Source organism: Carassius carassius, chromosome 44 (genome assembly GCF_963082965.1).
Source record: "Carassius carassius chromosome 44, fCarCar2.1, whole genome shotgun sequence".
Classification (NCBI taxonomy): Eukaryota; Metazoa; Chordata; class Actinopteri; order Cypriniformes; family Cyprinidae; genus Carassius; species Carassius carassius.
In genome coordinates this window covers 11281428-11298568 of record NC_081798.1, presented here as the reverse complement: position 1 = coordinate 11298568, position 17141 = coordinate 11281428, and the positions used below count along the sequence as shown (strand labels likewise).

The window sequence follows — 17141 nt, the reverse complement described above, 5'->3', positions numbered from 1 at the left end:
ACAATGAGCAACGTTGTAATTTCAGCGTGCATGGCTGGTTCAACGTATTGCATTCACAGGAAAAGATGTTCAAAATACATGTTTCCTCCCCTTTATAGTGTAGGTACAAGGTTAAGGTGTGCCAGGGTTGCCAGATCTACTTGTTTTACACAGAACTAGGCTAGATCAAGTGCTGATTTTTCCTAGAAGACAGCTTTAAATTAGATTTGTATTTTCAACAAATGTATTTTCAGCTAATCCTTTACAAAGCAAAACAGATTTAATTTTAGACTATAGATGTTTCAGTTGTTATACAGTACAAAGTTCACAAAAATAGTGTCAGCCAGTGTTTGGAAGGTTACTTTGAAAATGTAATAGGTTACAGTTTACAACTTACCCTATTTAAAATGTAATAAGGAGTGTAACTTGATCTCAGTTACACTGTTTTTCAGTTACCTTATTAAAGTAATGTAACTGGTCACATTTGATAAGTTTTTGACTTATTTTCTAAATTTCTAATAAATGCTTTCAACTGTTTATTATTTCCAAACATTTGAACCAGTAGTATTGAACCTTACAGTAGTATTCAACACTGACTACTGTCAGAATTTCAAAATCGTTCATCACTTAAATTAAGATTATATTAATTTAATTTTAAAGCACAGCCACCAGAAAATTAAAATTTTTAAGTCTTAGCACCTCTTTTTTTTCTTTTTTGATCATTCTGAGGTTAAATACAGATTTTAAATCATAAGAAATAGTTTAATAGCTTTGATGCTGTGTTTGAAATCAAATATTTGCATAGCTATGACAACTAAACAGACAAAAAAAAAAACAATAAGCAGCATATAGACCCAAATAGGAAATAAAAGTTATCGAAAAAGCATGTGTCCTATTTTGTATCCTAAACTCCTGAAACATTGGTGTCATAGCATTACAGTTACATTTATTTTGTAATTACAGTAAATTACATAGCAGTTACATGTAACTAGTTACTCCACAATGCTGGTAAGAGCCCTAGTAAAGCATATGGCACTATATGAATTTATACTATCCAAGTAGATGATAAGTTTGACCACAGTACAATTTAAATCTGCCGACCCTGGCTAATGCCCACTGGGTATGTTCTAAATGACCAGATAAGCTCATTCGTATTTCAACAATGCACATGAAAATATGCTGGCTGAATGTTTACATAAGAGATAACTAATGGTGGCACAGCTTCAGTGAAGACAAAACATTCATGTTCATCAACTGGAAACTAACTCAGTTCCTTTAATCCTATTACTATGCAAATGATAAAACTATCTTCCATGACAGACAATGTTTGCACTGTGGCTACCACTGAGAATACATCAGATTTAGTGAACTTTCACTGTTGATCTGTAGATGGCAGTGACACTCTAACTGAAAAGAGAAAGTATTTTTGTTCAGCATCATCATGTTGTTATATCTGCACAAGAAAATGTGCAAGATAAAATAAAACCATCAAATAAAAACAGAATAATGGTGGTAGAATATTGTGCAACATATAACAACAAAATTAAGTCAGCATCTGTGATTTTGGGCCTTTTTTTATCAACAGATCCAGAAAAGGCCAAATTCAACTGAAACATGCTTTTTTCCACCCACCGGACAACCATTAAACTTGCTGAGAGTTGCTGGGCCATTACTAAAAGGCTCAGCACAGCACAGCACAAAGCAGTCTTTGTGAGGCTGCATTTTGACCCAGTCCAGTCTGAGCAGCCCTCAATTCAGCTTTAAGCAGTAGAAGCAGAGGCCAGGCCAAGAATCACAGTCTGGAATCTCCACAACGGCTCCTGGGTTTACTGTGTGAGTTTAAAAGCCATTTACAAAGGTCTCCATGTTCTGGAGATGCACTGGTCTGCAAGAATCCTTCCTCTGCCTGAGTCAGAGCACTGCGGGCTGAAAAGAGCAACAGGATACCCAAGTGTAATAACATTTAGTGCAAACCACATGCTTGTTTACACACACTGAAAAGCTGGCGTGAAAAAGAACTTATATAATAAATCAAATTAAAATACATGAGAAAGCTTTTGTCTGAAGGTTGAGCAATTTTGTTGTTGTTTGTCTGTTTTGTACAGAAACCTTGCAAAAAACGATGCCTAGATCCAGACAATTCTTCATTTGATTGAAATACAATCCACTATAACATGTAGCATTACCTCGAAAAAAAAATTGAAAACAAGCTAGTCCACTTGTTTATTATGCAGTGAACAAAACAAAGGCATGCTATTAAAAAAAATATATGAGGTAAAAAAAAAATGCCATTTTTTTATTGTATAACGCTTGTGTAATACAAATGTGTCTTGTCAAACCGGTTAATTTCCCTCGTCAGTTTAACAAATCCTCTGTCGTGTTTGTACTTGTGTTTACTGGCAGCTTTATCAGTTTTACCTGTAAGCACTTAAACAGCTAGAATGTTAAACCGAAAAACTAGTGATTCATGCAACCACATGCAAACTAAGCATGGGTGGATCGATCCTTAAGAATCGATACTTTCGGTAATGATGTTGTGTCGAAAGGATTGATCCTCACATAATAATATTGATTCTAAAGTGCATTGTTAACCATTAATTTTATTTATTTATCAAGAAATTCGGTGTATAAAATAATACGTTTCTAAGTGGAAAAATAGACTCTATTTAGCGAATAATTGTGTTGAATAGAACAACTTCTCCTGCTCATCGGAACACACACGCAAATGCTGAAAGACAGAACCAATCAATCACAGAGAGCGCTCGCTGCTGACGCATGGCTCAGTGCTCGTTCAAACAGGGCTGCGTTTCCCAAAAGCATCAGAAGCATAGTCTTAAGAAACCTTTGCCACATTATTAAATTACAAGATTAGCCTTCATAACATTGTTACTATATATAAAATTAATTATGAAAAATGAACATGAAGCAGCAATAAAAATAAATGTTTCTTGAGTAGCAAATGATATTAGAATGATTTCTGAAGGATTGTGTGACACTGAAGACTCTAGTAATGATGCTGACAATTCAGCTTTGATCACAGATGCATTTTAATTTACATTTTAAAATCTATTAAAATAGAAAATATTTATTTTTAATTGTTATATTTAACGACATTGCTGCTTTTTTCTCTCTGTCTCTCTAAAAAATGTGCAGCCTTGGTGAGCATGAGACTTTAAAAAAAATTACAAAATATTACAGACCCCAAACTTTTACGTACATTTAATATTTATTTTAACTTGGCTAGTTTGTGCAAGTAAAATTTATTTAAACTGGTTGTTAAAAGTTCAAATGGATTGAATTATGTTCTGTAATTGCTGTTAATAAATCTGCCAGAAAAACAAAATGCTAAAGTTTCACCTTTAGGGTACAACAGCCTGGCAGCCTTTTACAAAAATTAACAGTTTTATTACAGTAACCACAGTTTACCACAGTATTTGTAGTTAAACTGCAGTAACCACAAATTTAACATGGTAATAATAATAATAACAATAATAATAATAATAATAATGATAATGATAATAATAATAATAATAATAATAATAATAATAATAATAATAATAATAAATTTTAGTACTTATGTAACACCATGTTTATTTTTCACAAGGTCATCAAAGGTGCTCCTTTGTAACTTATCTACCCTTAAAGCACGCATGCTTGTATGGTACTAATATGCTCCCTTTTTAGGGTATGAAATGTTAAGAAAAATGGTTTTAAAATCTAATATTAATTGAGTATAATTACAGATTATATTTTTTTAACCATTTAAAAAATCAGTTTAGTTTAGAGGTATCGGTATCGATATCAACGATACTGGCCTTGAAAATATAGGTATCGGATCGAAAATAAAATAAGAGGTAGGCCTACCAATCCCTAATGCAAACTTAAGCAATACGAAACGCATATTGTGCTAGAACATTGCTTTGAATCGACCTTTTTATGTGAAGGAACGACCTAAAGAATTAACACGGTTTTGTTGTTAGAGGAGAGGAGAAAGGCTCAGAAGAATATGATTTTGTCAAAATGACTGAGCATAAACAATTAAAATGATTAATTATTTAATCCTTTTTTATTGTTATTTTTTTATTATTTTTTTTTTACAATTGTATTAAAATTATGCCCAGTAGCTGACCAAATATTGGGATTTATAATAAGACTTGCATTTGAGGGAAAAAAAGATACATATGCAATTTTATTAATAGAGGATATGTTACTCGATGTTTTGTGTGTGTGTGTGTGTGTGTGTGTGTGTGTGTGTGTGTGTGTGTGTGTGTGTGTACAAATCGAATCGAATGATTAATGAAGTGAATGATAGAAGGACTCACTGTAGCTTAGCCTTCTAAATGTTAGCTAAGCGAATTCAAAAGATCACTGGAATGAAGCAAAAATCCACACCACTATTTACAATAAACTCAATTGCCTTTGGCACTACTTCTGGGGGATGGGACGTAGTCGTCATAAAGAAACCCTCACACCAACGTTTGATAAAGCAGTACTTCTGTCAGTCCTCCAGCTGTCAATCAAGATAAATGGTCTCTTTAAAACCCCTATCAGACCCGAGGTATCGACAGAGTTGGATTCTGGCCGCTGTCAGTAGCGATAGGACGGAGCAAAGCAGCAGCGCACACTTGTCACAGCAAGAGCTCCGTGGATAAAGAGTTTGTGCGGAAAAAGGTGCGCAAAATGACAGATATTCCGCCGGGGAGCACATAAACTGCGTTGGACTGTGGTAGATAGATGCATTTCACTCTATTTAGCGTCCGTCAACTTTGCAAAATAAGGCGAAATTCCCTTAACCACTCCTGTATTATATGAGTAACGTTAAAGGTGATCGCTCCGAGCAAGGATTCAATTAGTTCAGCAATTGTTCCAGGCGAGAACTGAGATAAGCGGATACTGAGACGGAGTGAAATGGATCTGAAGGCGCTGGGCTGCGTGGTGTTCTTACCTATTCAGATTTTCTACTATATATTCAAGGCGACTGTGTGCTGGTTCTTACCGAGCAGGCGGAGAGATCTGACCGGAGACGTGGTGCTTATCACTGGTGGCGGACGGGGCATCGGCCGTCACCTGGCTAAGGAGTTTGCCGTGCGTGGAGCTAAAAAGGTAAACATTATCATTACTGTTGGTTATACGGCTTGGCATTCTGCGTAATATTTCAATTCAAAACTTCCCATGGGTGTATACAGTGTTATTATAGCCCCATAGTTTGAATTGCTGGTGATCTCCATCTTTCTTTGTCTTTCTGATTGAACAGCCTTATTTGGCATATAAAACACCAAATAATCGACATAACTGCTATTTTATATTCATATAAAATTATTTCGCTATAATGCAATGTATGGCTACTATCAATAAATCAAAATTTATATTCCATGACTGTCTTACCCTTACAAAAAAATTATTAGTTTCCATCAAAATACAATACAAAACCTAATATTTTCAGTATGAGAAGCTTTCAGAATTTAGCTGTATTTAAATGTTTCACTGCACTTCCTCAACCACTATGAATGTTATTACACCCTTGAAGAATATGCCACTGATTTGAATAGTAGGCTCATTGAGAGAAAGTTGTTTTATAAATGATTAATACATTTGTACAGTGTAGCTATACTGTAATAATCATAAATGTAGAAACAATAGTATGTATTTGAAAAATGTGTTTATCATGGCATATTTTGTAAACGAATCCACATTAACACAAATCATTAGCCAGGTAGTGGATGGGATACTCCTTTCCCTAGGGACATTGCATGTCCTGTTCATAAACTCATTGTCTCAACGGTGCATAGGTCACAACCCCTATTGGCAAAAGACCAATCAAAATGTAGAGCTGGAACCAAATGTCTGGTTCAACTTGTAATGCAAACTGGGTCAACTAACAAACAGCTATTTTGAGGAAAACAACCTTCTTTCAAACTTTGACAGCTCTCATGTTCAGATTATTACAGCGGCCCCTCTAGAGAGGCCATGTGGCCAAGAGGTTCATGGTGCCAGCAACTTTGACCTTGACTAAACACTTGGATGATTAGGCTTCTGACTTTTCATATGAATATTTACTCTTATTACAAGCTCTATCTGGAGTATTTAATGGCTTAATTAAATCTTGGCAGTAGTGTAATGTTTTTGTTTCCCAGCTGTCAGATTGCAAAGCACAGTCTAATGAAACAGGACTGTGTGCTGAAAGTCAAGAGCTGGGAAGAAATGTATCAGCTGCCTCATCCACCCAAGACATTTCATTATAAACAGACCCAGTGGCCCAACTGTGACAGGGGCCCCCATGCTTGGCGGCATTACACCCATGGCTTTACTTTGATTTATACACATTTCCCCTCCAGAGAAGCTTGTGTGTATGAGGCTAAATAAAAACCCATCATAAAAGTTGCAGCACAAACCTTACACAGCAAACAATTTGAAGACCTTAGGTCCCTGGGCAAAGGTCTTTGAAAGGAGCAGCTTTGCAGCAGTACGTTAAAGGAAGCCACTGTGCTTGTCGACACCCCATTGTTAGCCATTGTCAAGGTGTGAAGGCTTTGGAAGAGACACCTGCAGTGGCTATCTTCACAGTTAGCCCATTCTTAAGGAATGCTAAAAAGGCATGAATCATAAAGGCACAGGCTCAAATTTAACTTGACTAGGTCGAGGTTGAAATTTTCCAGAAAGCAACCATTTATTATGCCGTTCAAAACTTATGTCATTGCCCACTAACCAAACCCTAAATGACGATTTAAAGAACCAAGAAAAATAGAAAACAAAAACAGAAATTCTGGAGCTCTTAAAAATAAAGTTTTTTATTGGCATCTATAGATCCATAAAGCCAAAGACCTTTAAAGTCCATGGAACCTTTCCACTGCACAAAAGGTAGTGGAAAAAAGAATTGATCAGCTTATTTGAATTTTGTTTGCACTAAGAAAGAAATAGAGCTTTTCACCGAAAGATTCTTCTGCCGAAACCCTCGTTTGGAACCTGTGTATAGAAGCACCACCATCTTTGACCATCCATGTGGTCCCATGGCTAATGGCTTAAGGAAGTGTGAAGGAAGTGAGCCCTATGTAAATTACTTTATGTATGTGTTTAGGCTTGGGGGAGGGTGGCAGGGACCATACAGCTCCCAGCTGGGCAGTGTCCTGTGGCTGACCCTTCTGTCTCCATACTAATTAGACAGCGGCAGGCGACTGCCTCCTGAACTCCTTGTGCCCCCGTCCACGTTCAGACCCATTCCATAGGGTGCAAAGTGGATGGTGAAATGCTGATGTTATCATGCCTTCTACCATAAACCAGCTTAAATCCTCCTTCAATCACAGAGCACTCATCATTTGTGTTCATCTTTAAGGAAACACAATGTGTGTCCTCACAGGACTGGATTAAGCACGGTTTGTTTGGTTCTTATTTTCGCATATTATATGCTAATGCAGTGCACTCAGCCATTGCTACTCAAAGGACTTGAGTGATAAGACTTGCTAATGTGATGTGTGCAGATGGAGCTCATAGTGAGATTGTAAGGCAGACCACATTGTGAGCTATTGTTCTCTGACAAAATATGAAGATTGTTGTGGAATCCTATTATAAGCTTAATCAAGACCTTCCCAGCAATTAGCTCAAAGGCCATGCATATAATGCAGACCTATACAAGAACACACAGGCAGGGTTATCAAATAAATGTGCATTAGGCCAAAGAGGTGAAACCACCTCAGACCAATTTTGCTTAATTCATCAGCAAACATCACTGATAGGGATCACAGAGATTGTTCCAGGTTAATTATTATGGGTAACATTAAATTGTTATCTGTTAAGAATTCATTTAGCTAGAAAAACACAGAGTAAAACGGTCTTAAATTTTCGGTGGGTAAAGTTTCTTCAAATTTCAGATTGACACTTGTAATAGCTGAAATACATCGAAAAAAACACATTACATATTTAGAGGCTGGACATTTCCACAAGGCCTTTCTCAAAAAAAAAAAAAAACCCCACCAACAACGAAAAACTCACTGAATTAGACCAATTAATGTACGAATAAATGTGAACCATTTTTCAGTGACAACCAGCCAACAGTGTTAAAAAGGTAACTGTACACTTCAACATTCAGTTTTTGCCATTAAAAGGAAAGCTTTGTGAAAGTAAAAACCTCAAACCAGACCCTGGGTTTAGCTGACAGCAGTATTTTGGTTCCCAATAAAACTGAATGTTAATGGAGGGCAAGGCTAAGTTCCTTTCACAGGCCATCATTATAAAATATCATATTAGCTCTCCAATAGTTTTTGATGGACATATTCACACATATTTATTAACAGAATATAGTTTTTATATTAATATAATTATAGTGTTACTGTAGATCAGTGTTGTTATTCTTAAAAAAAATGTTTTCAATAATTAAAATCAAGCTGAAACAAAATTAAATATTAAATTAAAAATTTAACAAACATATTGACAAAAGAACATAACACAATTACTAAAATATAGTACAGTATATACTAAAATACTACTGTAGACTAACCTTAACAGAGTTAGTTAGTAAACAAATAAGTAAATAAAACAGATCTTGGTAACACTTTAGAATAGGTAATACTTGTTAACTATTAACTACGACATTTCTCTAAATAAATTATTAATTTGCTACTTATTAATAGTTAGTAAGGTAGTTGTTTTAGGTATTGGGTAAGATTAGGGATGTAGAATAAGGTCAAGTAGAATAATGCATTAATATGTTCTTAATTAGCAATAATACATGGCTAATATTCTAGTAATATGCATGCTAATAAGCAACTAATAGGTGTTACCTATTCTAAAGTGTTACCCAGATTTTTATATTCAAATTTTTCCAAATGAGTAAAGATTTTGTCATTTTAGCTGATGTCTACAGCAAAAATTGTCCCAAAAGAACAGCCAAACAATTTGTGCACGTACGCATGCACGCACACACACGTTGTGTTTCTATGTTTTATGGGGACATTCCAATTCCAATTATGAGGTTGCTGAAGCAGAAAATGGCTGGGTCAGAATGCCCAGCAGGCTGTGTAATCTCTATGAGAACTGTCTGTGAGAGATGATGAGGCAGCATCACTGATTTCATTACCTTTCCTTGACCTCTCAGACTGACAAATCTAATTGACCGATCACTGCCCCCCTATGTTCCCTGTCCCAGCCAATCCATTCACATAGGCTTCTCTCTTAATCCATCTCCAAACTAATAGTGGCCATGAAAAATAGCCCTACTGTTCCTTCGGTGAATGGGACTCTTCTGTTATTACCATTCCCAACTACTGTGTTTCATATGTTGGTATTGTATATACTGTATTCCACACATGGAAAAATCTTTTGTTGCAAAAATTGCGGTATGACCCTTGTGGCGTGTGGCATAATTTACATTTGAAATTATTTTATTTTATTTTTTTCCATGGAATACCATTGTAGAATAGCATATTTCTCCTAGTCCTCAAATAGAGTTCCAAGTAAATGTGGTTTTAATTTAAAAAACAGGACATACTGAAATATAATAACATATTATCATCTGACTTATGCTTTCTTTGTCAAAAGTTTTGGCATGAATTATAGGCCACATATCCTCGTGTTTACTAGTAAACACCCACATAGAAGAATGCAAGTCATGATAAATTAGGTAAGACACTGTTAAAGCACAACAACTGACAACATGAAATTCTTCCAAGCAAATTAAATCTACTTTGAAATATGAATTCATGTGACTAAGTACTTATCTGTGCTATTTAGCAGTGCCGTATTATGGTTTTGCTTTCGGAAAGATTATTTATGGCCAACATGACCGATCACATCATGCTTCGTAAACCTTTATATTTCTTCTCAGTTTTCTGCTCTGGTCCACCTTTGACATGTGGTTCCTATCTCTTAACAGATAATCCTGTGGGGCCGGACGGAAAAATGTCTGAAGGAGGCATGCGAGGAGATCACCCTCATGGGGAGGGAATGCCATTATTTTGTTTGCGATGTGGCCAACAGAGAAGAGGTTTACAAGCAAGCCAAGGTTGTCAGAGAAAAGGTATGCCCCATAATATCATACCCTGAGGAGTTTCTTAATTAAGATCATAATAAGATTAGTTCAAACTTGTTGGCTCTAATAACCTGTAATAACCCCAGTGCTGGCTTTGTCTCAGCTCTGTTGCCTTCCACCCCCATAGCCTGGATAGAGATTATACATATGCTGCATTTCCACCGAAATTACCCGGAACAATTGTACCAGGAACTTTTTTCCCCAGGAACTAATTTCCCCCAAGACCTGTTGCAGGCAATAGTCTGCTGACATAGGTCTGCAGGGGTTTCTCAATACAAAGTATGCAAATTTCACACTTGCACCCTCGGTAGTTTAGGCTTTGCTAGTTCAACTCATGAGTGTGATCTCCCGCGGACTGGACGACCCAAATCCGGTAATTCTGCAAACAGCAGCATTCTTGATAACGTCAGTCAGCTCGCCTTGGCTACTGCAATTTTCCTCTCTGTATATTTATAATAAAACGAAATAGGATTTCAAATACCACTGTCTCCTTTCGTTTTCATTTAAACATAATAAAAGCTGCAGAAATGTACTTGGTTAAGGGAAATGTGTATATGTACAGCTATTACAATGAAACAAAATATTATATCAGTTCCCTCTTTTTATTTTCATTTTAACATATAGATGAATTGAATACAGACCAAAGATTACCTGTTAGATTTACCCAAAACAAATTATATTTTATGTTTAACCACTATAGAGACATCAGAGCCAGCGGTACATATCAGAAGGAATTTAAAATTACATTTCATGACACGATAACAGTAATATTTTGAAAATTCTCGAATAAATGGTGGTTGAAATCACAATGCTGCGTGAACTCAACCAATCAGCATGTTTAGCGCCCAAGTCCCGCCCCCAAAAGTTCCGGACCTTTGAAAAAGTACCAACTCACAAGCAGGGACTTTCTGAGGGGCATTTTTTTACCCAAAAATTACCAGTGGAAACACACCGAGTACTAGCCCAAAGTCCCTAGTTTCTTGGTAAAGTTCCAGAGATGGAAACGAGGCTTTAGCCTAAAATGTCTGCGTTAGATAAAGCCCAGCAGTATGGCAGAGCTAACTAGCCATGAAAGAGAACAAAAGCACATTTCTGGAAAGAAATATCTCACAGTGGGTCTTTTTTTCCTTATGGTAGGTGGGAGATGTTACCATTCTAGTGAATAATGCTGCAGTGGTTCATGGGAAGAGTTTGCTGGACAGTGATGATGATGCTCTTCTGAAGTCACAGCACATCAACACAATGGGACAATTTTGGGTAAGTACATAAATGAGTTGGGAAAGGATGAGATAGGATGGGTTTGTCTGATTCAGTGTTGTCAAAACTAAAACAAACTATTAAAGTTGCATTAATCTAAATGTAACACTTTCTTGTCTTCTCTAGTTTTTCTTCCAAATTAAGGTGACCAGTCGTGCCCCATCCAGGAGACACATTCTGCCCAGGATTTCATCTTCTGCAGATGTTTGTGCTGCACCAATCAATTGTTGTATGACATTAAAGTATTGCAAGAGCTATAGACAGCAGAGCAGATGGCTCCTTATGCTTTCTAATTATTCTTGCGGTACTTTGATGTCATACAACGATCGATCAGCACAGCACAAACAACCAAGACAAAACAACAACAAACAAGAAATCCTGGGCAGAACGTGTCCCCTGAAAATGGCACTTCTGGTTACCTTATTCCAAATAGTTTATTGGACCTGGTATTGTATATTATGAATATTGTTCACTCTTGTCTGCCAAATGTATAAATGTAAACTTAAATGTTACAATTGTTATAATCTAAATGTTGTCTTGGCAAATAAATGGAAATAAGTTTAATTTAAATAATAAAATTGCTGGAAATAAATAAATACTAAAATAAAAACTTTTTTTTTACTAAAATACATATAAAATATGTATAATATTTAATAATACAATAATAGGGGTGGTGTTGGCGCAGTGGATCAGACACACACCTTTGGTGTGAGAGACCTGGGTTTGAATCCACTGTGAGACACCAATGTGTCCCTGAGCAAGACACTTAACCCCTAGTTGCTCCAGAGGTGTGCAACCTCTGACATATATAGTAATTGTCAGTCGCTTTGGATAAAAGCGTCAGCTAAATGAATAAATGTAATGTAATGTAACTACCCTTAGACCATCCAAGATGTAGAATCATTTGGGTGGTGTTGGCACAGTGGATAAGACACATGCCTTTGGTGTGAGAGACCTGGGTTTGAATCCACTGTGAAACACCAATGTGTCCCTGAGCAAGGCACTTAACCCCTAGTTGCTCCAGAGGCGTGTGACCTCTGACATATACAGCAATTGTAAGTTGCTTTGGATAAAAGCGTCAGATAAATGTAAATGTAATACCAAACTTGTGTATCATATCGAAGCCTATAAGGTTTAAGGCATTGCTTTTTAAATATACACAAATAATAGAACATGTAGTATGTATTATTTTAGTCGATATTACTCTTGCCAAGCACTGATTTCTGAGAGATGCATGGAGAGGCAACAGCAATGCGGTGTTTGATTTGCGCTCTTTTCATTCATAAAGTTTACATGTATTCTCTACACACACTCATTATTGCATAACTTTAGAGGTTTGTGTAAAATATCGAGCTGATCCCCTGGCTCTCCTGTTACCTAGCCTCAGCCGAATATTTGGGCAGAATTATTCATTTTTGAAACCAGTATCAGTACATTTCGGAATAAGGTATTCGTTTTCGGGCACACCCCTACCCAGAAAGGTAGAAAGGACATCATATATGTAAAATAGTCCATGTCACATCAGTGGTTCAGCTGTAGTTTTATGAAGCTACGCGAATACTTTTTGTGCACAAAGAAAAGCAAAATAACAAATTCTCTTTCATGTCCATCTCTGCTGCACGTTCACAAGAGTATCACGCATGCATGATGTATAACCCTAATACGCTGTGGCTTGTTTACAAGTAGAGGAATGCACACGTGACTGAGAGTGGCCGAGACTGATACAGAAGAGAAGAATTGTTGAATAAATTCATTATTTTTGTTTTCTTTGCACACAAAAAGTATTCTCTATGGACTATTTTAACAAAGTCCTTACTATATTTCTGGGCCTTAAATGTGGTAGTTGCATTGCTTTCTATGCAGCGACAGAAAGCTAATTTAATCAAAAATATCTTAATTAGTATTCCAAAGATAAATGAAGTTCTTACGGGTTTGGAGAAGCTAAAGTGTAAATTTTGCTCCAAAAACTTCCCCAGTTTACTCTTGGTTAAACAAACAGACAGTCCCATGGTCAAACACGCACCACTGGTTAATGTTGCTATTAGACTAAAACAAATAATGCTATGTTCTAAAAACACCACAGAACATATTAAAATGAGTTATGAGAAAGTATTTTAAGTTAATAACATCATTTACATGTTATGTGATATTTGATATTTGTATCACCTGCATTCCAAATTCCTATTTCCAGGGGTTTAATTTACCTTTTAATAATCTTTTCATCCACAGACCACAAAAGCCTTCTTGCCTCGTATGCTGGAACTGCAAAATGGTCATGTTGTGTGCGTCAACTCCATCCTGTCTCTTTCACCCATACCTGGTGCTATAGACTACTGCACTTCTAAAGCATCATCGCTAGCCTTCATGGAAAGCCTCACTCTGGGGTTGCTGGACTGCCCGGGGGTGGGCTGTACCACTGTTCTCCCATTCCACACCAACACTGAAATGTTTCAAGGCATGAGAGTCAGGTGAGCTGATGGGTACAGCACCAATTAATAATTAAAAAATCCCACTCATATAGACAGCTTTTAATAGATCCAAATAACTGAAGGATGAAATCAGTTCAGTCTTACCTTTCCTTTTGATTATCCCATTTTAAGAAAAGTGAAAGTGACATACAGCCAAGTTTGGTGACCCATACTCAGAATTCGTGCTCTGCATTTAACCCATCCAAAGTGCACACACACAGCAGTGAACACACACACACACCGTGAACACACACCCAAAACAGTGGGCAGCCATTTGTGCTGCAGCACTCAGGAAGCAGTTGGGGTTCACAACCTTAGGGTTAGGAGTCAAAAGCTCCTTTCACACTGCCATTCCGGCAAATACACGGGTAAAGTGTTCCGGCAATTGTTCCCGGGTCGCTAGATTTTGCACTTTCACACTGCCAGTGATGACCCGGGATATGTGCGTGCTTTCACACACAACCCGTAAAGATCCCGTAACGACATGTGACATCAGGGCGTGACATGTGATGTACTAGTCGAAAACGTTATACTTTAACTGAAGCAAGCGAACGATCTCGACGTCAGCGCGGAAAGTGAGGAACAAACTGATCTCTGCTTCATTACAGTTTGCACATATTTTTTCATCGCGAACGTTGATCTTCCTTCAAAACAGCCGGTAAAAGAGTCGCGCGATAAGGTGCGTCATCACTTCAACATGGCATTAGATCTGGCTTTTGTTCACACAGCGCTCGTCCTGGGTTGAACCCGGCAATGTTACTAGTTCCCCGACCCGGGTTCAATGCCGGAATGAATCCCGGGACATGGTTGCTTTCACACAGAAGGCGACCCGGCAATGTTCCGGCAATATGCCGGGTCGGACGTGCAGTGTGAAAGGGGCTAAACTCTCTAACCACTAGGTTACGACTTCCCCACAGTAACTGGCAGTCACATTATGGAAGCAAAATGGGTTAGATCATCATTTGTACTTTTTTGTGAACATCAAATCAAAATGTACGCTATTTACTTTGTTAATGCATGATTGTGTGATATTTTGGATGATTCATCATTACACATTATTCAAAAAACTATTTTCTTCATAATCTTTAATCAAAATGAAATAACTTGTATAAGGGTTAATAAATAAATTAAAATTCCGGTGAAACAGCTTTAATTTTCTGTTGACATCACATCTCACAGACTTATACTGAACAAAATTATAAACACAAGACTTTCGTTTCTGCCCCCATTTTTCATGAGCTGAACTCTAAAGACTTTTTCTATTTACACAAAAGGCCTATTTGTCTCACATATTGTTCACAAATCACAAATGTGAGCCAAAATCATCACAATTAAAAGAACCAAAGACTTAAACTACTTCAGTCTGTGTGCATAGTGTATTTAATACATGAGTTTCACATTTTGAGTTGAATTACTGAAATAAATTAACTTTTCCACAACATTCTAATTTATTGAGATGCACCTGTGTGTATGTGTGTGTGTGTGTGTGTGTGTGTGTGTGTATATATATATATATATATATATATATAAAATAACCAATAGCCAAATCACTATTAAAGGGATAAGTTCACCTTCAGTTGGTCCCCCTTAGGGCCTTTCGCACCAAATGCAACCCTTTAAATGGCACTGGGAAATATTTAGTGCAAAATTGCAAAGGGTTGCATAGGGTTTTTTTATTTTTATTTTTCATGGATGTCAATGGGGACCAGCAACTGAATGTGAACTATCACTTGAAGAGATACTTTTAGCAATCTCACATTTGACTTTCTTTGTTTACCATTTCACAATGGTGCATATTTTTTCTTCAATAAAAACAACAGTTTTTTACTCTGCAGGTTCCCCCAACTCTTCCCTCCTCTAAAGCCTGAGGTGGTAGCCCAAAAAACAGTGGACGCTGTTAGGACCAATACAGCCTTCGTGTACCTACCCTGGAGCATGCATGCACTCGTTATCCTCAAAAGGTATAGCCTGATACTATTTCAAAATATAAATTATTTCAGCAAATGTGTTTTGAAAACCCTCACTGATGATATACTTTGTTTTACCCTTGAAACAGTATGCTACCGCAGAGTGCCCTTGAAGAAATCCACAAGTTCTCAGGAAGCTACACCTGCATGAATACTTTCAAGGGACGGACATGAGAGGTCTAGAAATGACAATGGAGTTTCAAATGTTACAATTTCTTTTCATGGTCGAACAAGAGCTATGGAGTCTGCCAGAAGCAGTGAGTTAGAAAAAAAAGACAGCATGCCAGAGCACATGGTGCCTTGTTTCTAGGATCCTTTGCAGGTCACCACTGACTTCTGTGTTGCAGTGTTGGACAAACAGAGAATGGACACAAAAAGCCTCAATTGATTGCCATACTGCATGTTTACTTTAAAGTTTTTAACAATCACATTTTTAGCTACTGTCACTGTAAATTCAGCATCTGAATAAAAAGCAGGTTTAAAGAGAAAAGCCTTCTAATGGGATGTTTTAAAATCCAGGCTCACAAAGTAAAGCTGTGTTTGGACTAGCCCTGGGCTTCAAATTGTTTGGAAAGTCTGGGTTGATAGCAATAAATGCCTCTTCAGCACTTTATACTCACCAACACAACAGGCTTGACCTGCTGCTCCAGCACGTGTATTGACTCATTCCCCCTGTCAGATACATTCACTGTGCTGCTGGTTGAAAGAAATAAGCCAGATCTGTTTTGTGTCATTTTACGTGGTCTCTTGTCTCTTGAAAAGATACAACAAAGATGTGAGCTTGGTTTATTTTAAAGCAGGGTTGAGCTACTTTTTAAACTTTGTGTTGAAGGTTTGGCTAGCTCAGACTTTCAAAAGTGTGTACTTTGTTCTGAGAACAAAGTTAAAGGGAGACCAGGGAAAAGCTGGCAAGCTGGAAATATTTAACCAAAGATTCATCCAACCACTGCTGTGGTGTTATGTAGAAAAAAAAAAAACCTGTGCCTTTGTAAGATTAATCCTGCAGTAAAAGTATAGTGCAACTCTCTTTTTATGATCAGAGGCTTTTTACTAAAGCTGTTGATTTAAAAACATATTTCAATTACATTTTTTATCCTGTGTAACATTAAAGCTCTCAAAAGGACTAACTGATAGAAAAGTATCCACAATTTAATCATTATTATTAAGTAAATGTATTTATTTAGATACTTAAATTATGCATTAAATAAATGCATAAAATATTTTAACCTAGTTAATGCACTGGCCCCGCCCCCAGACCTGTACACCGTCTTACATTTCATAGTTAACGGTTGACAAATATGATGCAGGGAAACAACTCCATAAATGCAGTTATGCCCTAAAATTCAAAATACTGGTGACTTTCATTGTATGAACAAAAAATTCTGAGTTGTTTCTCAAATTGTCTTCTTTTATATTCCATAGTTTATGTTAGGCCATTGTAGCTTAAAT

The 17141-nt window shown here is 36.9% G+C and overlaps 1 protein-coding gene across 1 annotated transcript; it reads left to right on the top strand.

Annotated features, from left to right (window-relative positions):
* Window positions 1-4437: 4437 nt before the first annotated feature.
* Window positions 4438-16182, top strand: LOC132126532 (short-chain dehydrogenase/reductase 3-like). The gene is made up of 6 exons (XM_059537818.1): window positions 4438-5082; window positions 9845-9988; window positions 11138-11257; window positions 13487-13725; window positions 15561-15686; window positions 15782-16182. Exons 1-6 carry the CDS (start codon window positions 4888-4890, stop codon window positions 15864-15866), a joined length of 909 nt encoding a protein of 302 aa, XP_059393801.1. The 5' UTR covers window positions 4438-4887; the 3' UTR covers window positions 15867-16182.
* Window positions 16183-17141: the final 959 nt, after the last annotated feature.

Coding starts and splice junctions, on each gene's coding strand:
- LOC132126532 (XM_059537818.1), top strand. CDS start 4,888: ATGGATCTGAAGGCGCTGGGCTGCGTGGTGTTCTTACCTATTCAGATT. Junction 11,258..13,486: donor ACACAATGGGACAATTTTGG/GTAAGTACATAA, acceptor TTTCATCCACAG/ACCACAAAAGCCTTCTTGCC. Junction 15,687..15,781: donor GCACTCGTTATCCTCAAAAG/GTATAGCCTGAT, acceptor CCCTTGAAACAG/TATGCTACCGCAGAGTGCCC.